The 25602-nt window shown below is 44.1% G+C and overlaps 1 protein-coding gene across 1 annotated transcript; it reads left to right on the top strand.

Annotated features, from left to right (window-relative positions):
* The first annotated feature begins 13609 nt into the window (after nucleotides 1-13609).
* On the top strand, nucleotides 13610-24395 carry STRAP (serine/threonine kinase receptor associated protein). The gene is made up of 10 exons (XM_035128337.2): nucleotides 13610-13892; nucleotides 15856-15991; nucleotides 16174-16255; nucleotides 16500-16572; nucleotides 17841-17937; nucleotides 18534-18671; nucleotides 20421-20557; nucleotides 21678-21827; nucleotides 22599-22664; nucleotides 23465-24395. The coding sequence occupies exons 1-10, from the start codon at nucleotides 13781-13783 to the stop codon at nucleotides 23524-23526; spliced, it is 1053 nt and encodes a 350-aa protein (XP_034984228.2). The 5' UTR covers nucleotides 13610-13780; the 3' UTR covers nucleotides 23527-24395.
* The last annotated feature ends 1207 nt before the right edge of the window (nucleotides 24396-25602 follow it).

Consider the following 25602-nt stretch of genomic DNA (forward strand, 5'->3'; position numbering starts at 1 on the left):
GTCCCACATGGTTGGGAGCTGGGACTCAGATTCGAGGGAATAATAATAATAATTTATCACTTATACCCAGCCCATCCGGCTGGGTTTCCCCAGCCACTCTGGCCGGCTTCCAACTAAAGATTAAAAATACATTAAAACATCAGTCATTAAAAAACTTCCCTAAACAGGGCTGCCTTCAGATGTCTTCTAAACGTCAGAGAGTTGTTTATTCCTTTGGCATCTGATGGGAGGGCGTTCCACAGGGCGGGTGCCACTACCGAGAAGGCCCTCTGCCTGGTTCCCTGTAACCTCATTTCTCGCAGGGAGGGAACCGCCAGAAAGCCCTCAGCGCTGGCCCTCAGTGTCTGGGCAGAACGATGGGGGTGGAGGGACGCTCCTTCAGGTATACTGGGCCGAGGCCATTTAGGCACCAACACTTTGAATTGTGCTCGGAAACGTACTGGGAGCCAATGTAGGGAAGTGGAATGGCCCTCCTCAATGTCGCTGGATAACCTGAGTGTTGCTTTCTAGTCAAGAGATGTGCTGCTAGTATCAGCCTCTACTAGTGAAGAGCCTCAGGGGTTCTTCCTCCGGGGAGGCTCATAGGGATAGATCTGAGAGTGTGCTACCAACATGCTTGGAGGCCAGCAGTTGTGATACTGGCATATATACATACCTCCACACATTCCTTCAACTGAGGTTGTTGTCCGAATAGAGTTCAAGTCTGAACGGGCACAAGATCTGGGTGATTTAGGCCTATGGAGCTCTCTGCTGCCACCATCCTATCCTATATAATAATGTCCAAGTTGTCCCTGCGTCCAGTTGTCCCGTGTGTCCCTGAGGTACTGCGCATGTGCCCCAGGGATACAGGGATTGGACAGCAGAGACTGCCCGCGCGCACTCTCCCCCCCCCTGCCTCCTCCAACCGCCGCTCCCGCCGGACACCGCCTCACTGCAGGGCACGTCAGGGAAGCGAGGGTGGAGGCCGGCGAAGGCCTCCTCGCAACCCTCCCTGGCCCGTGAGAGGAGCGGCGGTTGGAGGAGGCGGGGGGGGGGGAGAGTGCACGCGTCCTTCCTGTCGGCGGCTGGCGGAGAGGAAGGAAGGAGAAAGCGCTCCTCCGTTCCTGTCCCCCTGCCGCCGACAGCAAGGACGGGTCCCAGGGTTCGGAGAAGCGCTGCACAAGCGCTTCTCTGAACCCTGGGATGTCTGCTTCCTGTCGGCGGCTGTGGGAGAGGAACGGAGGAGGAGAAAGCAGCGCTTTCTCCTCCTCCGTTCCTGTCCCCCTGCCGCCGACAGCAAGGACAGGTCCCAGGGTTCGGAGAAGCGCTGTGCAAGCGCTTCTCCAAACCCCAGGATTCTAGCGCCCGTTATTAAACGGGCTGAAAACCACTAGTTCTTTATAAAGAAGCTAACTAATTACCAGGAGGAAGCTATTTGCTGCCTGCCAACGAGCTTCAATGCTCCCAAAGCACACTGCCTAGAAACAGAAAAGAAACAAAACAAAGCACCAAGGACGTAATTATGCATAATTATTATTTTTAAAAAAACAAAAACAAATAAATGTCAGATTATACGGTATACAGCATTGTCCAAGTTGATAAATCATTTATGATAAAGCAAGGCGAAGGTCCCAAAAAGCTCATCTCCTTCAAGATATGGGAATACAGCGGGACAAAATAACCAACCTTCCCTTGTGTAAAAATCCTATATAGAAGAAAATTGCTAGGGAGAAAATACGGCAAGGTGGAATGTGATACCCTACAAAACAGCACCAAGTTTCAAGGGCAAAGGGTTTAAGGAGTTAAGAAGTGTTAAATAATAATAAAAATACAGACTGTTTGTTTCCATATATGGAAGGGCTGTCTGCTTGTAAAAATAATAATAATAACTGAAAAAAATATTTGGAAAGCATAGGAACAGCCAGGGCTTTTTTTCAGGGAGAACTCACCAGAACTCAGTTCTGGCACCTCTCAGGTGGGCACCATTTCCATTATATGACAACAAAGAAGGCATTCACGATGAGTTCCAGCAGCACTTTTCCTAGAAAAATAGCACTGCGAGCAGTCATCAATTAAATTAACTGATTTCTATCTTAAAATACAGCCTCTGTCTGTTTGTGTCTATAAACTCAGGGTTGCAGGTTGCTTTGAGTTGCCTTGGGCAAAATAAAACGGCTAACAAATTTATTTAATTATAAATTAAACACCTTTAGGCACCATGCAAAAAGCTTCCTCTTTAACCAGGCCTTTGGCTGATTGACATCCAGTGCCCTTTTAAAATGTGTCGTGGGGGGGTTATTGGGTTGCTTTTGTTAATTTTGATTATGCATTTTGTGTTTTTATATTGTGATTTTATCTTCTGAACCGCCCTGAGACCTGCGTACATGGCGGTATACAAATTTAATAATAAAATTTTAATAATAATAAAATTTTAATAATAGTTATAATTATAATTATGGGAGTGATTACTGCTCCTGCTTGAGTTGCTTGCCAACATCACTTGCTCCCCACTCCCCTTAAACCTCAGTAACACTCCACTTCCCCATGTAGTTCATTAAAATTTTCGAACTGCACAGACAGTGGGAACCAGGTCACGTGATATCATTGAGATTTCAGCTGATTGACAGGCACATAGCCCACCTGTCTATCAACATTAGCTTGGGCTGGGTGGAGCAGGTAAGGATCCGGCCCACTGGCTGGAGCCAGTATGGTTCTGAGAACTGCCCTAGGGACCCAAAGGAGGCAACCGAAAGCTGAAGAAGCACACCTTCCTGCCCTTTTATAGGGGCACCCATCCAGACCCTGAAAGGGGAGTCTATAGGGCAGTGGTCTTCAACCCCCGGGCCACGGACCGGTAGCGGTCCGTGGATCAATTGGTACCGGGCCACCTAAGGATCATTAAATACAATTAAATTAAAATTATTAAATCAAAACAATGTAAATAAAATATAAACAATAAACGCCCCCCCCCCTCAGCGGGCCACAGTAAAATTATCAAACGTTGACTGGTCCGCGGTGATAAAAAGGTTGGGGAGCACTGCTATAGGGGACGCTAGATACCTGCCTTGGTCAGGAAAGGGGAAATGAGGTTGGCGTTACAGGACCTTGGATAGTTCCAAGCAAATAGCTTGCTGCAAGGAAGTTTGGAGCTCAGTTTGGAGACCTTCCCAGGCCCCGCCCCCTTCCAGACCATCACAAAGCCTTAAAGGGACAGGCCCCTGGGAGTGGAGCCTAGCAGTCAGCTCCCACCCTATGCACTGCCTGAATGGGTGAGCAGACCCCCCTCCCACTGTCATGTATCCCTCCAATGTAAAGTGATCAAGCTCCTCAGGGAAACCTGGGTCCAAAATTGCAATTTCAAGTTCAAGCACTTCAGGTTCCTGGCTCAGGCTTGGTGTCATGGCCTCAGTCTGTTTTGAGCATCTCCCCTGATCTTTCTGATCCAGTTGGTTCCCCACCCCCACCCCGCTCTGTGTCAGAATCCAAGACACTGCTCGTGCTGAGGGCCATAATTAGTGCCATAATGAAATCTATCTATCCCCATTAAACATTTCTCCAGCATTCTACAGCCTCCCCAGGTGCTGATTGAAAAGAGCACCCAGGGAGGCTGCAGAGTGTAGACCACCAGGGAGATGATTTGCAGAATTAAAAGACCCTCACAAACACCCAGTCAGCCACCTCAAAAATAAGTGTGACAAATCTCTTGCCCCCACTCATGAGAATTTCAGTGAATTTCTCCTCCCCCCCCTTCATAGCTTTCAAATGGAATGACATGATGGAAAAAAAATCAGGAGAAATGTTTGGCACAGCCCTAGACACGATAGCATCTTCTCAAAAGGAACTCTTAAGGGTGGAGCGCTACCCAGAAATTGTACAATCGGGTGGTGGTGGGGGGGCGATTTCCTGGTACCGAAGGACACTTGATCTCACCACTCACCTCACAGAGGTCTCCCCCCCCACCCACCCCAATGACAACAACTCAATTACTTTGGACTAGGCCAGAAATCGTTTCTGCATCAATTGTATGTCTATGGTTTGCAAATTCTCATGACACTAAGATCATGGGAACGGGTGAAACTGTTTATTTTCCTGAAGAGTCATCCCAAAACATTGGCCCCAGCAAATAGCATTGTCAAGTGCTGCATTGAAAATGGAAATTCCCTGGAGATCCATTCAAACTCTTTAGCCTCAGCTTATCTGGTTTACGACCATTTAGGCTATGAAGCAGATCCGCTTTGCCAAACTTTGGAATAACAACCATACATTCTTTCCATTACCCAAAATAGCTCCCACTGATTTTGACGGGGGGAGGGGGGAGAAGCTATTTACCAACTCAGAGAAAAGGGCCAATGGAGGGAACATTTTTAAAGGTGTTACGTATATCCTGCAGATATAATCACTCCCTGTAATAGTGAACTCAGCTGAAAGTCTTGTTTTCCGGCATGAAGCACCTTCCAGGAATATATTGTAATCTGGCAGGGGGTGATTAAAGCAGCAAACCAGCGTGTGCGGCCCCCTAGCCTGTATTTATTTATTTGAAACATTTCTACACCTGCCTTTCATTGCATCAGATTTCAGGGTGGCATACAACATGATAAATCAGAAATTATATAGTAGTACAATAAAATAATGGGACCCAGGTGGCGCTGTGGGTTAAACCACTGAGCCTAGGGCTTGCTGATCAGAAGGTCGATGGTTCGAATCCCTGTGATGGGGTGAGCTCCTGTTAATCGGTCCCAGCTCCTGCCAACCTAGCAGTTCGAAAGCACGTCAAAGGCGGGAAGGTAAATGGCGTTTCCATGTGCTACTCTGGTTCGCCAGAAGCAGCTTTGTCATGCTGGCCACATGACCTGGAAGCTGTACGCCGGCTCCCTCGGCCAATAACGCGAGATGAGCGCCGCAACCCCAGAGTCAGTCACGACTGGACCTAATGGTCAGGGGTCCCTTTACCTTTACAATAAAATAATAGCAGCAAACATAATAACTGCCAGCAGTTAACACCACAAAACACACTGCGGCATGCAGTGTATGTTTTCACCTGGCATCTAAAGACTGGGAAAATAGACATCAGGTGCACCTTTTTGAAAAATGCATGAGATACAGCCTTAAAAATAAAACCTAGTAAAGGGACAGCAATCCAAAGCTGCGTTAAGACAGCTGGAAAAATAAACATGGGGGTGGGGGTGGGAGATGATCATTGGTAGTTTTGCCAAGAAAAGAAAGGAGATGGTGATTTATTTTCGTTATGAATCACTTCCCATGAGGCACCCCGAAGTGATTTACTATATAATAAAAAACATATATAAAACAGTTACGAACATAAGAAAAGTTTAAACAATTGCATCAATTAAGTAAAATTTTCAAGAAAAAATAAACAAATACCAATATATGTACTCCAATGCGCTCTACGTGGGGCTTTGAAGGCAACTCTGAAACTACGACTAATCCAGAATGCGGCTGCCAGACTGGTGACTGGGAGCGGCCGCCGGGACCATATTACACCAGTCTACATTGGCTCCGAGTATGTTTCCAAGCAAAGGGACCCAGGTGGTGCTGTGGGTTAAACCACAGAGTCTAGGGCTTGCTGATCAGAAGGTTGGCGGTTCGAATCCCTGCAACAGGGTGAGCTCCCATTGCTCGGTCCCTGCTCCTGCCCACCTAGCAGTTTGAAAGCTGGCCACATGACCCGGAAGCTGTGTGCGGACAAATGCTGGCTCCCTTGGCCTATAGAGCGAGATGAGCGCCGCAACCCCAGAGTCGGACACGACTGGACCTGATGGTCAGGGGGCCCTTTACCTTTATGTTTCCAAGCACAGTTCAAAGTGTTACCTTTAAAGCCCTAAACAGCCTCGGCCCTGCGTACCTGAAGGAGTGTTTCTGCTGCTGCCCTACAGTCCGCAAATTTGTTAAAGCACCTTGAACTGAGCCCTGAAACAAATAGGTAAGCCGCACAGATCTTTTAAAATTGGAGTTGCGTGAGCAAACCTGGCTGTACAAGTTCAAATGCTGACATCCCAAAATTCTGCACTACTTGGAGCATTATGGGTCACCTCCCCGTTACTTTCCCCCCCATTGCTTCCGTCCCTTTCTCTAGGTCTAGGCTAAGCACACATTTAAAATCAGGTCTGGCATCAGCGTAGTTTGGCCCTGAACTCCACTCAGCTGGAGAAGAAGGCAAGCAGGTTTTAGAGTGTCATTGCATCTGTATTTACGAGACCTGCAGACATGACTGAAATCAATGGCCACATGCCAGCTGGTTTTGATTAGAGGCAGCCATGGCCTCCCATCTGCGGCCACTGCAAGCAAGCAAGTTAATTCGACAAGGGGCTTAAGTTCCAAAATTTATTGCATGTTTTTTGCATGCAATAAATCCATGCTCATGGGAATCTTTTTCTTTCTTCACACGTTAGGTGGTTCTTTAAAAATCCAGTGTGTCATCCGTTCTCTAGTATATTAGATCATCATAATATGTGGCCCGTGAGGTCAACAAACATATCCCCAATTCGAAAACAGCTGCAAGACATTGGGGCAGATGCCAATAAACAGGGAGGGATTTCCCCCCCCCCCCCAAGAACAGAAAGAACAGAAAACCTCTTTTGTTAAAATAAGTTTTGACCGGGACGACCTCGTAAAGATGTATTGCATCATTCCCAGTGGTATTTAGTGTGGCTAATAGCTGCATCCTTGGAAAACTATCACCTCCTGCACATACAGGTCAGGTAAAATATGGCCAATATGTTCCACGCAAGGTAGGTGAATCACCTTCCAATTGCCAGAGGTCATTTAGGAGCCAAGGCTCCAGTGTACTTGCAGATGTTGACCGGCCGCACACCCCTTCTTGACACGTTTAGCGTGGAGGTCTGAGGGGACTTTGGAAGTGTGTTTTTGGCTTCCCCTGCATTCTCAGAGTTTCTGGTCATGAAGAGGCTCATCTTTCTGCTCAATGCGGGAACCCCAGGGGAGCAGGGGGCAAGCCAAGATAGCTCAGTTGGTTAGAGCATGGTGCTGATAATGCCAAGGTTGCAGGTTTGATCCCCATATGGGACAGCAGCATATTCCTGGGGTTGGACTAAATGATCCTCAGGGTCCCTTCTAACTCTACAGTTCTATGATAAAATGCCACCTGGGGACATTAAAGGCAGAACTAGCAGGGCTTCATTTAGCCAGAACTCTACTGATTTCAATGGGACCTGACAGCAACATGGATCCAACCCACAATGTCTACCCAAGATTGCACAAAGCAACATACCTTGGAACAAAACCTCAGATGTCTGAGAAATTTCAAGGAATGCAAGTAAAATGGCTTTGGGGGAGAGAAAACATTTCTTAAAGAAAGCATTTCTCTTGCTATATTTTGGTTTCTTGTGACAACGCCTCCGTACGTGGGGAGACCAGACACAGGCATGCTAAGTTTCCATCCACCTACCCAGCATTAAAATGTAAAGCGGTCAGTTTTATTTATTCGAGGAAAGCTGGAGAAGGAACACAACAATCTGGAGTGCAACTTCTGCATGGAATAGTAATTACTGCAAGTTAGAAGGAGCTGTGTGGGAGCAAAGTTACTGAAGATGGAGCTGGGGAATTGTAATCAGCAGAACAGATCGAGGCAATTTATCAGCGTGAGAACTTGCTGTCTTTCTCTGTGGCTCTTGAAAAAGAGGAATCATATTGATTAAAAAACCATATTACGGCAATGCATTTATTAAGGCAGTCAAAATATCACAAGCTTTTGAGTTCTCCAGGAATTCTCATCACACTAGATCAGGCTTCCTCAACCTCGGCCCTCCAGATGTTTTGAGACTACAATTCCCATAATCCCTGACCATTGGTCCTGCCAGCTAGGGATCATGGGAGTTGTAGGCCAAAAAACATCTGTAGGGCCGAGGTTGAGGAAGCCTGCACTAGATGGTCAACAAAGCGACTGGCGTGTGTGTGTGTTGATCTTGGCCGATGGTAGCACCATGAGTAGTGCAGCATGCTGCTTTTTGTATGCATTTTCTTTCTTTCTTTTAAATAATATACTTATTGATTTTATAACAAACAAAAACATACAAAATACAAAATACAAAAAACACAAAAATAAAATTCCAACTTTCTATATCTTAGTTCAAATCTAACCCTGTTGACTTCCTCATTCCTCCTCCAACTGTGTTACATTGTAAATCATCTTTAGTAATTTCTACATCTTGGCCTTAAACTTATTTTCCATTTTAACTAAGCCTTTTTTATATTATATTATTGTATCTTAACATATATTTCAAATCCTTTTCCAAACTTATAACTACATCTAAATATATTTACTCCTCTACACTTTATATTTCTACAACCTCTCTGTACCTGTATGCTGTACTGTTTTTAATATTCGGTTGGAAGCCGCCCAGAGTGGCTGGGGGAACCCAGCCAGATGGGCGGGGTATAAATAATAAATTATTATTATTATTATTATTATTATTATACCTCCTTCACTTCAATTAATTCTATCCAATATTATGCTTATTCTTTAAATAAACTTTAAATTTCTTCCACTCTTCTTCCACCGCTTCTTCCCTCTGATCCCGGAGTCTCCCGGTTAGCTCCGCCAATTCCATATATTCTATCATCTTCTTCTGCCATTCATCCTTTGTATGCATTTTCAAGGGACATTAGGGGGCAGGGCTGTAGCTCAGTGGCAGAGCATTGATCGTGCATGCAGAAGGTCCCAGGTTCAATCTCTGGCAATTGCTGGCAGGCCTGGGGAGAGATTCCCTTTCTGAAACCCTGGAGAGCATCTGCCAGTCAGTATAGACAATCTACATAGACCAATGGGCCTACCTGTGTTCCATTAGGGGCTACACACCTTTTGCTGTTCCATATTCATGTAGATGCAATAGCACAAAGTTGCAGCCCAATCTGATGTAAGGCATAGATTTGGGGTTAGTCCCTTTCCAACTGAGACTGGAATCGTGCAATACCTTTAACCTTTGCTGTGACTTCAGCAGAAAACCACAAGCTGACCTGGCTTCATCTTTGATGTGCCTCTCTTCTAGCTGTGCTCCAAGAACAGAATACAAATGAGGCTCCCCTGACCTTTTCTCTCGCCACGCCAGGCTCGCGCAACAGTGCTGAGCTGAATCCTTGGACCGTCTCTGCTTCTTGTCAACCGTATGTTCCTCCCTCGAAATGAACTCACAAAGTGGAACGGGGTCAGCAGTTGAAGGCCGCAAATCACCAAGTAGCTGTCCTGAAGTCAGACGTAAGGCTGGTGGTTCCTACAATGCAATGGTTACTTCTTATGAGATGTTGTCAGCTCCACTCTTGTTGACAAAGATCACCTGCTTTAATAAGGAGAATAAAGCAAACGGGTGAAGCAGAGAGACGGAAGATCCAGCATTTCCTCATTTCATTCCTATCCTGCTTGCACCTGCCTAGAGATCAGTAGGTCAACCAAAGTAGATTAAACCATGCAATATATAAATCACATATGAGTAACAGAAACATACAACTGTGTGATTCCAAGCAGAAAGCAAATTGGTGTCCAACATGATAGGTAGAGCTCCATCTAGTGGCAATGGGCACATTGTGTTCAAGGATAAACACTACAACCATACCGTGTTTCCCCAAAAATAAGCCATACCCCGAAAATAAGCCATAGTGATAGGCAGTTTAACCTTGTAGGTTAAGCTGTACCATACTTAATTTAAAAAATAAGACATCCCCTGAAAATAAGCCACCGTGTTGTTGTTTTTGAGGAAAAATAAATATAAGACAGTGTCTTATTTTTGGAGAAACATGGTTAGCTGTCAACTGTTTTGCGAGAAACTTCCTTATTCCAAGCCACAGCTGTCAACCTTCCTTTTTTTTTTGCTGGAAATTCCCTTATTCCGGTGCCGTTTCCCGCTGCTATCCTGGATTGTTAGATATACCGTAGACTGTCCCCAGGACAGGTGAGGCTGCTGATCCCTTATTTTCAAATCCGAAAGTTGACAGCTATGACTACAACATACATAGGCAACCTCCAGCCTGTGGGCCGGATCCGGACCATGGAGGCCGTTTATCCAGCCCAGGAGCCGCCTGATCACCGAGCCGCCTGGTTGGCAAGTCCCCTGTGCGCTGCACTAAATCGGCGCAGCGCTGGGACTCACCGAGTGGCGCCAGAAATGGCACCTGCACAGACACCAGAAATCACTTCTGCGCAGGCCTGATTTCTGGCATCTGCGCAGAAGCTCTTTCCGGCGCTGCGGACATGCACAGAAGTGATTTCCGGCACTCCAGACATGGGCAGCGCCAGAAATCGCTTCTGCACATGTCCAGCCCACGGACGATAGTCCGTGAGAATGCTCTGACCCACGGCCGGAAAACGTTGCTGACGCCTGCACTACAGAATAAGCTTTTGGCTCCTGTTTAGTTTGTTTTTAAGTACAAGGAAATCTGAGTTATTTCGGTCTTTTATTGATTACTATTACTCAGCTCTCACCTATGGCTCGTAGAAGCTGTCAGCATGCAGCAGCAGCCCAACCCCGGGAATGGCTTCAACTAGCTGGCTAGACCAGGTGAGGGTAGCTGATGGGTCTCAAACCCTCAGGTAGGGAATTCCTCTGCATAGGAAGACAGGCTCTGGCAGATTGAGTGCACAAGACCAATAGTGGGTTGAGAGACAATGGAATATGCCTCTGGGGGTGAAGACAAACCGCTGTGTTAGCACGCAAGTGACCTCCCCAGGGTGCAAGCCTGGGCATGGCATATGGAGATCCTGGGCTGCCCAGACATCAAGACCTGCCCCCTCCCCTCTACAGCACATGCAGAAACTGCCTTCCTGACCATTGGACCCACTGTTCGCCTCGTCCACTCAATCTGCTGGAGCCTGTCTTTGCATGCAGGGGAAGTCCTAACTCACTGAGGGTTTGAGACCCATTGGCAATAGGGAAGGGTTGTTCCTCTGGTTGGGGGGGCATGCCGTGCTTCTTCTGGGATATTTTGTCCACCTTTAGTCTCCACCCTGCACTCTGCTCTCATTTGTTGCTCCTAGAAGCTGCCAGCACTTCCACACTTACTTGCTTTATTTATGGCAGAAACCCTCAGCGGTGTTCGGGGTGGAGATGCTTGCCTGTCCTCCCGGCAGGTGAGTCGCTATTACTTACTGGGAAGGAGAGGGGTGAGGCATTCACCACCAGCAGCATTGGATCGGCATTGCTGGTCTGTTTGCAGCACACCAAACCTGCCCCCTCCCAGTAAGAAGCAGGGACTCAACAATTGGGATGTCAGGTAAGCACCTCTGCCCCATTACTAGCAACTCAACCGTGTCCTTTTCTGCATCAGACGCTAAGTCTCTACGGTGGCTTATAAAGTTATGAAGAGAAGTCGTGTAAAAAACCAGGCAGCAATAGTATCACTAGAGCCAGTGTGGTGTAGTAGGTAGATTGTTGGACTAAAACCTGGGAGGCGGGACTTCAAAGCCCAACCCGGTCATGATGCTCACTGACCTTGGGTCAGTCAGTCTCTCAGCTTAACCTACCTCACAGGGTTGTTGTGAGGGAAAAAACAGGGAGAACTATGTACACTGCCTTGAGCTGCTTGAGAGGAAAGATGGGGTATAAATGCGATGAATGAATGAATGATTTTTAATAGGTTTAAAGCAGGCATGGTTTTTACTATAGCCCAATGTTAATGAGCCTGTTATCTCCAGGGCTCTGTCTTTCCATTTGTGCTTCTGATATTATTTATGACTATCCTTTGACTATTAGGAGGCTTATGTCTCCCTAACTGGATATAATATGGCTGCTTTGCCTACAGGGCAAATTGTAGGCCAATTGCACAGAAAATTAAATTACAAGCCAACTGTTGGGAATAATTAAATCAAACTTTCTTGAGGAGCACACAGCTTGCTCTGTATTGCCACTGCTGTTCAGGCTGCACAGTTTGTACTGCTTACTTCAAGTTTTCCTACAAAGTCAGCTTTGCCAACCTTGGGTTTTATTCTTTTCTCTCTCGGAGGCTGCACCACATAGTTCTCCATAATAGTCAACCCAAGGGCCTTTTAAAAATTTAAGAAGACAGCTCCACTAATTAAATCAGACACAATTCTCAGATGGCACTTGAAATCAACAAAAATAGATTGCATTTGTCAAGAGGCTGAAGCGGGGGGAGGGGGGGACCTTGAAGGGAATTGAAATGTCCTCCCCTTGGGTGAAATAATGGATAAATGGGTAGTGATAGGTTTAAAATGAATCTGTTTACTTATTCACCATGCAATGCTATACATCACTAGACTTCAACTGGCGGGTCTGTGGCCTGATCCAAGGAAGGTCACAACCTATGCAAATAAATGGCGAAAGATTAAGTAACGGGCGCCCAAAATGCATGTTTGAGTTATTTATTTATTTTTTTGAATAAATAAATCCAAGGCTTTCAGCGCGGTGGGTCCTAGGTCTTTAAAGGGTGAGGACACCTGCTACGCTCAGAAGTACTTACTCCCAGGAAGCTGGGCATAACAGTGCAGCCGCAATCATTTGGTTACATTTCTCATTTAAAACAACAATCCCCCCCCCAAAAACCAATGATCAACCTGGCCCAATCAACATACAAAGTTGTTGTGAGAATGTGAATACAGTACTTTGTTACTTGGGGAAAGTAAAACAAACAAACAAACAAAAAACCAGGCCCAGCTGCTTGAGAATTTTAGTCTACAGTACTTGTTATTGTTATCCTCACAACAACCCTATGATGTAGGTTAGGCTGAGATAAAGCAAGCGGCTCAAAGCTGCTCTGTGAGGTTCACAGCCGAGCAGGGATTTGACCTTGGGTTCTCTCCAGTCTTACCTTGACCCCCTCAACCACCTTTAACTGGTATTTTAATTGCTTTTGCATTTTCTTTTCATGTTAAGCTGCCCTTGAGAATTATTCTTGTATTTAGTTTTCTTAATAATAATATGTTCCAGACAGGAAAGATTGCGTTTTGAAAGATGAATGAATAAATGGGTTAAAAAACAATAGATGTCAGCCAGTTTTGTTCTTAATGCAAGGAATTGTTCACATGCAGCAGTAGGCTGAAGTGGTAGTCCCCCCAACCACATGAGGACCCTATGGCATCCTTCGCTTTGCTTCAACCTGTTGCGTCAGAGTACATACGGCGCTGTGCGCCCAATGGGAGCAAACATATGGGCCCTCTGGGGCGTGGCCTGGGGAGTGTCCCCTCCCCTCTTAAAGAAACAGCTTCAAAAAAGGAATTGAGTTGGGGGGCGGAGTCCAATCCCAACAGTCGCTTTCCTATTTCTTCCACTTTCTTAGCTCCGGGTTTTAAATGATTAGCGAGCTATATATATGATATGGGGCTGACAAAGCCAACTTTGCGGGTTCGAATTCCTTGGGCCACCTGTCTATCCCTGGTTGGAACATAGGACCCTTCTAAGGCTATAAGTCTATGGTTCATATTTCTATGATTTACATATATTCTTGCCGTTCACGATAATTTGTATATTTATCTACCAACAACTCACACAGCTCGAGAGAGCAGGAGCGCCGCTCCATCCCCAAAACTCTATGGTGCTCTAGGGCGAAACCGGAAGCGTCGCTATGGTTTCCTCCGACATGGGCGCGGACTTCCGGCAGCGGCCATTTCTGACGACGTCGCTTCCGGCGCCGGCGCCGTCTTATCCCTCCCTCCTTCCCTTGGCGGCCAGAGCGTTGCGCGTGGCTGTGGGCGAGCGGCGTTTCCCCCGGTGTGGCCGCCTTCTCCGTCCCTGCCGCGGCCTTTTCTCCCCTCGTCCTTCCTCGCGTCGCCCCCCTCGTCCTCTTCCCCCGCTTCTCCTTCCCTTACGCCGCCGCCATGGCGATGAGACAGACCCCGCTGACGTGCTCCGGCCACACGCGGCCTGTGGTGGATTTGGCCTTCAGCGGCATCACCCCCTACGGGTACTTCCTCATCAGCGCCTGCAAGGGTGAGGCGAGGGGCCAGCGGGGGCTTCTTTGCGAGGGGTCGGTGGGTGGCAGGCATGGAAATAATACTGCGAATTCTTTCTCCCTCTCGCCTGTTTCAAAAATAATAATAACGTCGTTTTTATGTATTCAGAAAATTAGGCTGCGAGCCGCCCTGAGATCTATGGATGAAGGGTGATGTACAAATTTCATTAATAGTAACATACATTATACACACCCACCTTACGTACCTCAGTGTGTCCACAGTCCTATCTTTGTTTTATTCTGCTTCACTTAACAAAAAATAAATAAAATTGTATACTCTTACATGAGGCTGTTTATCACAGGATTGAGAGTTTGAGCCTCACGTTGGGCAAAAAGATTCCTGTGTTGCGGGGGGATTGGAATAGATGACCTTTGGGGGCCCCTTCTGACTACAGTTCTGAGTGTTAAGTGTTGAATCAAACATTGCTGGAGCAATACTGCAGCGGTTTATACTTTATCTTGGGTATAAGGCTCATTGAACCGAAATGGCTACAAGGAAACTCTTAATTTTACTGAAGGCAATTCTGTTTCCCCTCCCCTGTCCTCCTTTTCCTGCCTTGTAAGCAGCCATACTACTTGCCACTTTCGAATCCTTGCTTTTCTGGGAAAGCTTTTGAAACAGCCTCCTTGCCCAAATGCCATGTTGTGTTAGTTTTTTAAGAAGTGGGTCCTCCAAAGTTATGTTTGTGCTGAAGGTGCAGCCTTCACAGGGAAAGCTGTTCAACCAGAGTGTGTGTAAATAATAATGCTTCCACCCCCTCCTTGTACCTGCTTTCCCTTTATGTATTCCCTTTCCTCTGTTGTTTCTATTTTCAGATTGTAAGGCCTTTGAGAGTAGAGACCTGTTGAAGCTGGTGTTTGTAAAGAACGTAGATGATATTATGGAGACAATAATGAGCCAATTTTTTTAGTCACTTTATCTCTTGCCACATAATGTGTCTGTACCTAATATTTAACTATATGCATGCCATGGTTCTGGTTATAGAATCATAGAATTGTAGAGTTGAAGGAATTCCTAGGGTCATCTAGTCCAATCCCTTGTGATGCAGGAATCTTGACTAAATCATTCAGAAACATTGCTGAAGTCAAGCTGGCCAGTGCCTGGATAGGGTATTGTTTGGGAATGCTGTGTCTAATGCCTTGAGTTGTTAAAGTTGGTTGTTAAACTGTTAAATGATGCAAGGGCCACCAGAGCCTTTCAAATATTGTTGATGTATTAAAGTACATGCATTATCTATTATACACTGGGCACTTGAGCCACAATTCAGTGCTGGCTTAAACATGTTTAATTGAGCTGAAACACACTTAAATCCTGTAATGGATTGTGGCCTTTCAAGTAACTTTTTTGCTTGGCGCTCTTGCAAGCAGACAGGCAAAGCCATTGGGATTTCTTGGGGGGAATGGAGCAGAAATTCCTGGTGCCTTCCCTCCCCTCTGTGCACCTATAAGACTGTGTTGAATCTGTCAACCTGAGAAAAGAGACAAGTTTCCAAACATTTCCATAAACCTATTTGCAGTGCTGCCTTAAAAGATCATAGGCGATCTCTCCCCCCCCCCCCCGGGCAACTGAGGGGTAGTAGATACGACCCATCATCCTGGATTAACCTACCGTCAACCTCTGATTTACCACCTGAAAATTTATTTAGATCAGAGGTTGAATTTGAATTGTCAGTCCCCCACATGATCTTGCCTTGCTTTTCCCATCTGTAAAGAAGTGGTTGTATAAAAGCAAGGGGTCTCTGATGGGTGAAGTTCATAGAGATTAATAGTGACATACTGTATAAATGACCAAGAAAGCCTACAGTGGGTTTTGCCCAAACCTCTTGCTGGATAATCTCTCTTGAATCTCTCCTGAATCCTAATTTCACAGATACTCTTTGTATGATTATTTGATTGTTGGTTGATAAACTAAACTCCTATGTTTTATTTCTTTTTTTCTAGATGGGAAGCCTATGCTTCGCCAGGGTGACACAGGAGATTGGATTGGAACATTTCTGGGTCACAAAGGAGCTGTCTGGGGTGCCACTTTGAATAAAGATGCCACTAAAGCAGCTACAGCAGCTGCAGATTTCACTGCGTAAGAGAAAGTCTTGTATCTAACACCAGTAGTTCTTTACTACTACATTTGCAGCTCACTTAATGCACTTGAATCTCCCACCCCTGGTGTGTAATCTTTAAGAGCTGTGTAAAAGCATTATTTCAAGTCTGGAATATAGTCAGTATATCATATCAATAGCTATATGTTTTTTTTCCTTTCAGCAAAGTGTGGGATGGTGTTTCAGGAGATGAAATAATCACCTTAGCCCACAAGCACATTGTCAAATCTGTGGACTTTACTCAGGTAAAACGGACTCTAAATATCTTTGTTTCAGGGTTGAATGCATGCCTTTGTTTTCTTATGTTTTTCTCAAGGGCATCAAACGAACAGCTTCATATTCCTAACTAGTACTGATTTTATTAGTATTAAATAAATAATGATAAATAAAATAGTACTGATTTTAAAGACCAGTTTCTAAAAGTAGTGATGTTTAATATAATATTACTGTTGTGCCAATGAAAACAGTGGCTTTCGTTTTCTGTTCTAGGACAGCAATTACCTGCTGACAGGTGGTCAAGATAAACTGTTGCGTATCTATGACTTAAACAAGCCAGAGGCAGGTGGGTTTTTACTGTTAGTAGGTGAAACTAATTATTATAATTTCTTTTTGAAATTCTTTTGCATTCGGTTACACTATTTCAGGCTTGGGGAGCCTCTTCGCAGACCAGCTTTGACAGGTGGGCAGAACAACCCAGTTGTCAATCCCATTGTTCTGATGTCACATGATTGACAGGTGGGTGGCCCACCCATTTGTCAAAATACTTGTGTGGGGTGTGCAGAAGCGATGGAGATGGGAGGAAGAGACAAGCTGTTTTTGCCAGTAAAGGTAACGGAGGAAACACGTTTCCTTTCCTGAAACGGGAGAGGAAAAAAGCTGCCTTTTGCAAGCTGTTGCCTTTCCTTGCAAAGCACTCCCCTCTTCTCAACCCCCCCAATAGAAAGTGTGTTTTGTAATTCCAGGCTGCATTGGGGATTGGGGTAGGGTAAGGGCACATCCTTACTTACTAGTCCTCACACCCTACTGTATGTGGCAGTGAAGGCAGCAAAGAAAGTATACCGTGCTTCTTCCATTGCCTCCTCATTATGATGTCTGGCAGAGCTTTTCCGGGTAGTGCGGATCCTCTCACAGTATGGTACGAAGGAGTTGGTGGAACCGACTGTAGCTCACTGTGACTTGTTTGCAAAGCATTTTGAGGACAAACTTGTTGCATCAGCCGGAATCCTATGCTGTTGTAGCAGATGAATCTCAAGGGGTGTCCAGAGCACTGTCTAGCCCTGTTGTGTTGGGTGAGTTTCAGCTAGTAAGTCTTAAGGACGTGGACAAGGTGCTCGGAAAATCACTCCTCAAGAAACCCTGGATTTGGAAAATCCAAGTAACTACCAGCCAGTCAATCGCTAATCTCCCCTTCTTGGGCACAGTTCTTGAGCGGATGATTGTGGACCAGATCCAGTTGCTGTAGGAGGAAACTTTATTTTCTAGATCATTTCAGTTGGGTTATATGCCTGGCTTTGGTACAAACTGCTTTGGTTGCCCTGTATGCTTCTGATTTACTTGTGGTTATGCTGCAGCTACTGCTGCTCATTCCAGTCACAATAAGTTTGGGAATATGCACTGAATATCATTTCTTGCAGCCCTTTGCAATTACATTATGTAACTTTATGCAGGGAAATAAAATATCTCATGTGCAGTGCTTACTTGTATTGCCACTATTCTCTTAGTAAATCTACTTGGTATTGAAGCGTAACTCATGTTGAGAAAACTACCTTGATGGTGTGCATGGCTAGAAGAGATCTTTTGATATAACACCATATTTCCCCTACTGTTTAGACCCTCAAATCGTCAGCGGCCACACGTCTGGGATTAAAAAGGCTCTGTGGAGCAGTGATGACAGACAAATCCTTTCAGCAGATGACAAAACTGTCAGGTAGGAAGGAACAAATATCTCCCTTTCACCAGAGCTGCCTTATGTGTTTCTGGAATTGGTGTTCATTATAGGGCCCTCTTTTGAATTCAAATATATATAATTAGCTTTTCAGCTAGTGTGCTCTGCCATAGAACCATAGAATTGTAGAGTTGAAAGGGCCGTAAGGGTCATCTAGTCCAACCCCCTGTAATGCAGGTTTCCCCCCCCCCGCCCCTAGTTTGGGGCTCAAACTCACAAACCTGAGATTAAGAGTTTCATGCTCTATTGACTGAGCTATCCTACAGAGTATATGTCTCCCAATACAGTCCCCTGCACCAGGAAAGGACAGACTTAAATATTGCTGGATTTACGTAAGGTATACAATGCTTAAGTGCATAAAAAGCTGCAATTTGATTGCCAGGCTGAGAAGCAAGAAGAATCACAGAGCTGCTTCGGAGGGAAACCATGAAATGCTCTTAAGCCATACTGTAAATGTCTTGGGGGAGGTGATGACAGTGCAGGGAAGCATGCAACCCATAAGGGCTTTGGAGATCTAACCTATGGCGCTGGTCTTGTGATAAGCTAAACAGATTTTTACCTTTGTGTCCCTGATGCAGACTCTGGGACAGAAATACATACACAGAAGTGAAGGCAATAAATGTTGCTATGTCTGTCAGCAGTATGGAATATATTCCAGAAGGGGAGATAATAGTAATCACCTATGGAAAAACAATTGCGTTCCACAGTGCAGAAACGTAAGTTGAGTTTTTAATGTGGTTAGTTTTGAAAGAAAGAAACTTAATTGGCAACTTTTTGGAGTAGCGTAAACAGTTGAGAAGTGTGTGTATATTGCCATACTAGGTCTAATATCAGAAATACTTCATGTTTTATCCAACTAAGTTCTTTTCAAAGGAGACTTACTGAAATTGATCAACCCAGATTAGTCATGGCCATTAAGTTCAATGGGTCTGCTCTGAGAACTAGCATTGGATATAATCCTTAGTTCTTTGGATCCTGAAGAAAGTCTCTGTAGTTTTGATTAAGGATGTGCAGATCATCATTCAGATTGGAAAACTTTCACAACCTCTTGGTTTTTCTCATGTGAGTGAAATGGATTCATCTTCCTTAATTTTAAAGCTTACCTTGCTTTTTAATCATAATTTCTGAACCTGCTTCCGAAACACAATGTTTTTAATCATAATTTCTGAACCTGCTGCCAAAACAAAAACATAGCAAAAGCACATCAGGGTAAACACAAAGCACTAAAAACACCCAAAATGAGAGTGGCCCTAAAATCAGTCATTTAAAGGCCTGGTAATATAAAAAATGCAGCCATAAAAATCCAGTTAATCATACAACAGCTAGCACAAAACATTACTATCAGGGTGGATTTGATTTAAATCAAACTGATTTAAATTACGATTTAAATCAAGAGTCAGTAAGGCTTGATTTAAATCATAGTTTTCTACATAAAGACTAATTCTTGCTGGTATAACTTTAATAATGCAAGTAGATGATTTTTAGAATAACAACTTTTCATATTAGTTTTTCATCCCCAGTTTAATAGGTTAATCATTCATATTTGGACAACTTTACTGTTGTACTTAGGAAGGAGAAAAATAATCATTACCTTAATAATAACAATTTAAATAGATTTATTCAACTGAAACAGTAACATTACAGCATATGTTATTTGCTTAAACAAACATCCATGTTTGTTAACTAATTTGGCTAAACAAAAACAAAATATATATATTTTAAGAAACTTAGACTGTCAGCCCAGCCTACACATGAAAAACTTAAATACTGTCCACTCCAAACAATCAGAAAAATATTGTTTCTATTCTATTCACTGAACTTCTTGAAACTTAGCACTGAAGGGGTTGTTTCTGTATTCATAGGTTTGTAGAACAATAGGATTAAGGTCTTTTTCTCAACTCTGTTCATGTTATAACATTTTTGCTGTGAAGAAGAGGCATGTGATCTCTGTTGAGTCAAATTCAGTTTTGAGAACTGCAAAAGTAAACCAAGCATCTGTGATAATATCTTGTAGGCAGAGAAACTGCCCAATAATCTTTCAAAAACCTCTGGAAGAGCATGACATTGTGAATGGATTAATGGAATTTATTTACCCAAAAAATTAAACATATACAACCTTATTCTACATAATTAAAAAAACTAATCTTTATTTCATGATGGAATAACCTTTGGATGGCAATATATTTTCCTCAAAAAACATTTTATTTAAAAAAATCCGATTTAAATTTTAAAAAATCCAATTTTTTAAAAAAAGAAATTGATTTTTATCCACCCTGATTACTATTGTTAGAACAGGTAGAAAAATCATTAGGTAATATGACAAGACCCTGGCCTAGTAAGTGTGGGTGTAAGTCCTCTATATGGAATTCCACCTTTTGTGGGTTTGGTTTTTTAAATGCATTGGTATAGGGTTCTGTGGAGAGTCCAGTTCTAGTTTTTAATGCCTTTTTCCTTCCCTTCTTTAGTCTGGAACAGATTAAATCCTTTGAGGCTCCTGCAACAATTAATTCCGCATCCCTTCACCCTGAGAAAGAATGTCTAGTTGCGGGTGGCGAGGACTTTAAACTTTATAAGTATGATTATAATACTGGTGAAGAACTAGGTATGTTCCAACATGTTTCGAAATACCTCCAGAGCATGTTTTTATCATTTGCCTTCTTGCTAAAATATAAAACCTGCTTAACTGGTCATTCCAAAGGTTGGAGCCTTCAGGTTTTCTTGTGATTGGTATAACGAAGAGACGGTAACTTCCTAAGCCATTGTTACAAAGCCACATTTCATTTTACTTCTCTTGGTCTGTTTGTATGTCTGTAGGCTCACTTTCACAAACTTCCTCAGATTGTCATTGCACATCAGTCAGAACAGCAGGCTTTAATAGGATTAGTTAAATTTGACCTTGACTGTAATTGCTGTCCAGATAACCAAAGTTGATCAGTTTTCATATGGCTAAGATCCCAAAGAGACAAAAGTGATGCACAGCCATCTCTTGTTACTTCCCAGTCATTCCCTCCCCGAGGTCGTATTTCCCTACACTCACGTCTTTTATTCAGTGCTGGCTGCTGGAAGAAATGGGGTGCAAGAGGAAGGGGGGGGAACCCTTTGCATACTATTTAGTGGGGAGGTAAGGGAAACCCAAAAGAAATACATTCACTGGCAACAACTTCTGACCAAGAGTGCAGTAGGAGGCATGTAGCCAGGCCAAGGAGAAATGGAATTTAAGAGCTTGGGAAATGGCTCAAGTGTTGACTAAGAATTATTCATGTTCTGGGAACTTTTTAGCCTGTTAATGTTTGGCCTTGCAGGTCTTCTGTGCATAGATGCTGGGTAAGGAATGTCTCAAGCTAAGCAAGTGCCCAGATTGAAGCTTGAGCTTCTGATCCTAGTGACCCTCCAATAGCTGCAGGCAGTTCTCTTTTTAATGTTTCCATGCTGAGAGTAAAATGTTCAAGGGAACTTTGTGGTTGGTGCAGTATCACATCCACGTTCGGGTGGCAAGCCATACCCTTAGTGGTAGAGCACCTCTCCATGTCACACAAATTAGGTGGGGGCTTCTTCATGTTATAAACAGTTGGGTCTCATTACTGTCCTATGACTTGGACCGGTAAATTCATTAAGGAATCAAGACATTACCCCCCCCCCCTGAATTCCTAAGCCTACATGTTAAAACACATGCATGCATTCCTTGTTGCCTGGAAATTCACTGATTTGCCATTTCCCTGCAGAATCTTACAAGGGGCACTTTGGGCCTATTCACTGCGTCAGATTTAGCCCAGACGGAGAGTTGTATTCTAGTGGCTCTGAGGATGGAACGCTAAGACTGTGGCAGACAACAGTCGGGAAAACATATGGTCTCTGGAAATGTGTGATCCCCGGTAAGAACTGATGGAACAAAAGTGCACTGTAAAATTCAAGAAGCTTAATATTTTCAATGCAGTTTTATAGTAATAATAATCTTATCTTACTCCGTTACTTTAATAGCTTGGTGGCATCTTACTGAATTGCATACCAGCAGAACATCTATTTTAACTGTTATCTGTTAAGGCCTAGTAGTCACTGAGGTGGTAAACCTCTGGACTGTCCCTGTTGATACAGCAGGTGTGGGCTCACATGGTGTGCGCTGCTCCACACCAAAGAATGAAGCAAATCTGCCCACACAACAGATTTGTGGGTGAGAAGGCTAGATAGAACTTAATCTTCCTGCTTAACATTTAGTTTTCTTTTTGGTTGGTTTTTTTTGTGTTACGGATCAGCATTGATTGCTGTATGAGCCCACACAAGCCATCTTGAGGAAGAGGGTGCAGCCTGGAAAAAGCTTTACTACCTTAGAAGCATACATACATCACTTTAGTTCCTGATTTTTTGAAATTTCATTTTTGCTGCTGCTGGACTTCCAGAACTGGAAGAGGATGCCAAGCCACTTTTTGATCACATCAGTGAGTTACTTGAAATTGGCCCATAAAGCATAGTATTCGTATAATGGAAAAGCACACTGGTGAATTCAACAAATACAGAAAAGCAGTGATGCCATTTGCTTGGTGAATTGCAGAATTCCTGCAGTTCTGCAGCATGCATTTACGCTTTTTACAACAAAGTTTGGCAAGTTTGAGCATACGAAAAGAGGACTCTGTTTTCTTTCCCTGTAGAAGAAGAAGGTGTAGAGCTGGCGAAATCAAAGGCCAACCTTCCAGGAACTGCGGAGGAAGATCTAGGTAATGAGCTGACAGCTGTGCCAGAGTCATTTAGATAATGGCCTCAACATATGTTTTTACGGTGTAGTGTGTTAAGTCAGTTGGGGGGGAGCGGGTTGTGGGTGTGGAATAGGAACCAGTGTGAAATGCTCAACCACTGCAAAGTGGTGGTCCATACCTCCTACCCCATGCTTAGCCATGTAGTTTCAGGAACTTCAAAAACCAAGTGAAAGAGTGCAAGGAAGACCCTTTTGGGGAAGCGAGTGGTGGCAGAGAAGCAGCTAGCTCCTTGTGATCTGAGATGGCTCCAAGGGCTGTCTAGAAGTCATAGCAGGGAAGTTTCCCTCCATTTTAACACTGAATGGGGACAAGTATATGTACAGGTGCTGCTATTGTGGCCAAAACAGCATTGCTAGAGCCATGATTGGGCCGCACACTTAATGAGTGCAATGCTCTTTGTTAAGTACAGTGGACGCTCTGGTTGCGAACGTGATCTATGCAGGAGGCACGTTCGCAACCCGCAGCGCCGCACCTGCGCACGCGTAGGTTGTGATTCAGCGCTTCTGTGCATGCACACAGCGTGATTTAGCGTTTCTGCGCATGCGCGAGCGACAAAACCCGGAAGTAACCCGTTCTGGTACTTTGGGTTCAGTGTGGTGCACAACCCGGAAACGTGCAACCTGAAGAGTCTGTAACCCGAGGTATGACTATAGATAAGAGTACCTGAAATAATTGTGTGACAGAATGCTTGAATAAAGTAGATGAATTTATCTGCCTGCTGAAAAATAATTATGTCGGTGTTTCCTTTCTTGACTCTGCAGAAGACCTTGGCTCTGAAAACTCAGATTCCATCTACAGCACAACTCCTGAAGTTAAGGCTTAAGTTCACAGCTGTCAATGGCAACACATGGACATTTTGAGACGAAATCAAGGAAGCAGTGGAATGCAGCAGCGTCCCAGGGTGCACACTGTACCCCAAGGCTAAGATGGGCAGTAATTGATGAGAATGTATTGGAACTGGCTGTCTTTCAAGAGAGCTGAGAGTATTGAATGAGATGAGCAGTAACGGTTTTTCGCTATCTTCTAGCGCCGCTGCCTGTTGTATGTCTGAATGTAACATGGCAGTCGCGACCCAGTTTCTCCAACTGTGGTTAACTCAGTATAGTGTTAATAATTGAGGAGAAATGTAATGGCTTCTAGTAGAGTGTTCTCTGAAAGTGGAAAGAATTGGCAAAAAGAGGGTTTTGTGGAAAAACAGTGGATTTGGTATTTTCCCCCTTTTGTTGTACACCACATCTAAATAATCTGTTTTCAACCATCTAAATAAATAAAATGCCTCTACAACAACCCTCTTTAGAGAGCTTATAAATTGTACAAGCTAACTCATCTGTTCACTAACAGCGCTGAGCATTTTTGAGGTTTTAATGAGATAAGTCTGCTAAGACTGGTGGTAGTTTTTGCATGTAGGTGGCTGAATTCGCTTCTGCTTCAGGCTTTTATTTTCCCCACTCCACCTTGAAAAAAATTATTTAATCAACCTTCTCTCTAAAATAACAATCTTGGGCCAATCTTAATTTCTCCCAGAAGCATCCACTTTCTACACCAGAAATAAGTTTTGTTTTTTCCGTTTTCAATTTGGTCTTTTGTGTGTCATCAGATTATACATATGGTGTATAGGAATAAAGTTGTGGTTTTGAGGGGGCAATCTGTATTAACTGGAGAATAAATATAAATATGAGCCTTTCATAAATACATACAGGTGAGACTCAACTTATATGGGGTTATGTTCCGAGGTTAGCGCATGAAGCCAAAATTGTGTATAGTCACACTGTGTTCAATTGGGGGGGGGATTTCCCAAGTTGTCTTCCTCTGTGCCCACCGCTTTTCTGCTAAATGTGCACAAGTTAAATGTGCATAAGTGCCATTATATAGGCAACTTGCAAATACAGTGGTGCCTCGTTTAACGAATGCCCTGCTTAACAAAATTTTCACTTACCGAAAGGTTTTTTTTCTAGTGGAGGTTGCCTCGCTAGACGAATTCGTTTTACGAAAAATTCGTCTAGCAAATCACGGTTTCCCATAGGAATGCATTGAAATTCAATTAATGCGTTCCTATGGGCAAAAAAAAAAATCAAAAAAAATCAATGCATTCCTATGGGATTCACTAGATGAACTTTTCGTTATAAGAAAAGACCCGTGGAACGAATTAAATTCGTCTAGCGAGGCACCACTGTATCCTAATGTGTTTGGAGTGCTTCATGTATTTGTGGCCAAAGCTGTACATTCTAAGAAGACCCTGATATTCTCAAATATGACAGTTCCATTCTGATAAGGTTTCTGAAGTGTTTTAAAATGAATAAACGGTGGGAAGCCAAAAGATCAAAATATAGTACAGTAAAGGACCATTTGGTCCAGTTGTGACTGACTCTGGGGTTGCGGCGCTCATCTCGCTTTATTGGCCAAGGGAGCCGGCGTACAGCTTCCAGGTCATGTGGCCAGCATGACAAAGCCGCTTCTGGCAAACCAGAGCAGCACACGCCTGGAGCGGTACCTATTTATCTACTTGCAATATGATGTGCTTTCGAATTGCTAGGTTGGCAGGAGCTGGGACCGAGCAACGGGAGCTCACCGCGTCGCGGGGAATCGAACCGCCGACTTTCTGATCGGCAAGCCCTAGGCTCTGTGGTTTAACCCACAGCGCCACCCGTGTCCTATTACTGTTGAGCTATACTTGCTTTCTAATACAGTGGTACCTCGGTTTAAGTACACAATTGGTTCCGGAAGTCTGTACTTAACCTGAAGCGTACTTAACCTGAAGCAAACTTTCCCATTGAAAGTAATGGGAAGTGGATTAATCCATTCCAGACGGGTCCGTGGAGTACTTAAACTGAAAGTACTCAAACCGAAGCGTACTTAAACCGAGGTATGACTGTATTTGAAACATGCGTGGAAAAGGTAT

Source organism: Zootoca vivipara, chromosome 10 (genome assembly GCF_963506605.1).
Source record: "Zootoca vivipara chromosome 10, rZooViv1.1, whole genome shotgun sequence".
NCBI classification, from domain to species: domain Eukaryota; kingdom Metazoa; phylum Chordata; class Lepidosauria; order Squamata; family Lacertidae; genus Zootoca; species Zootoca vivipara.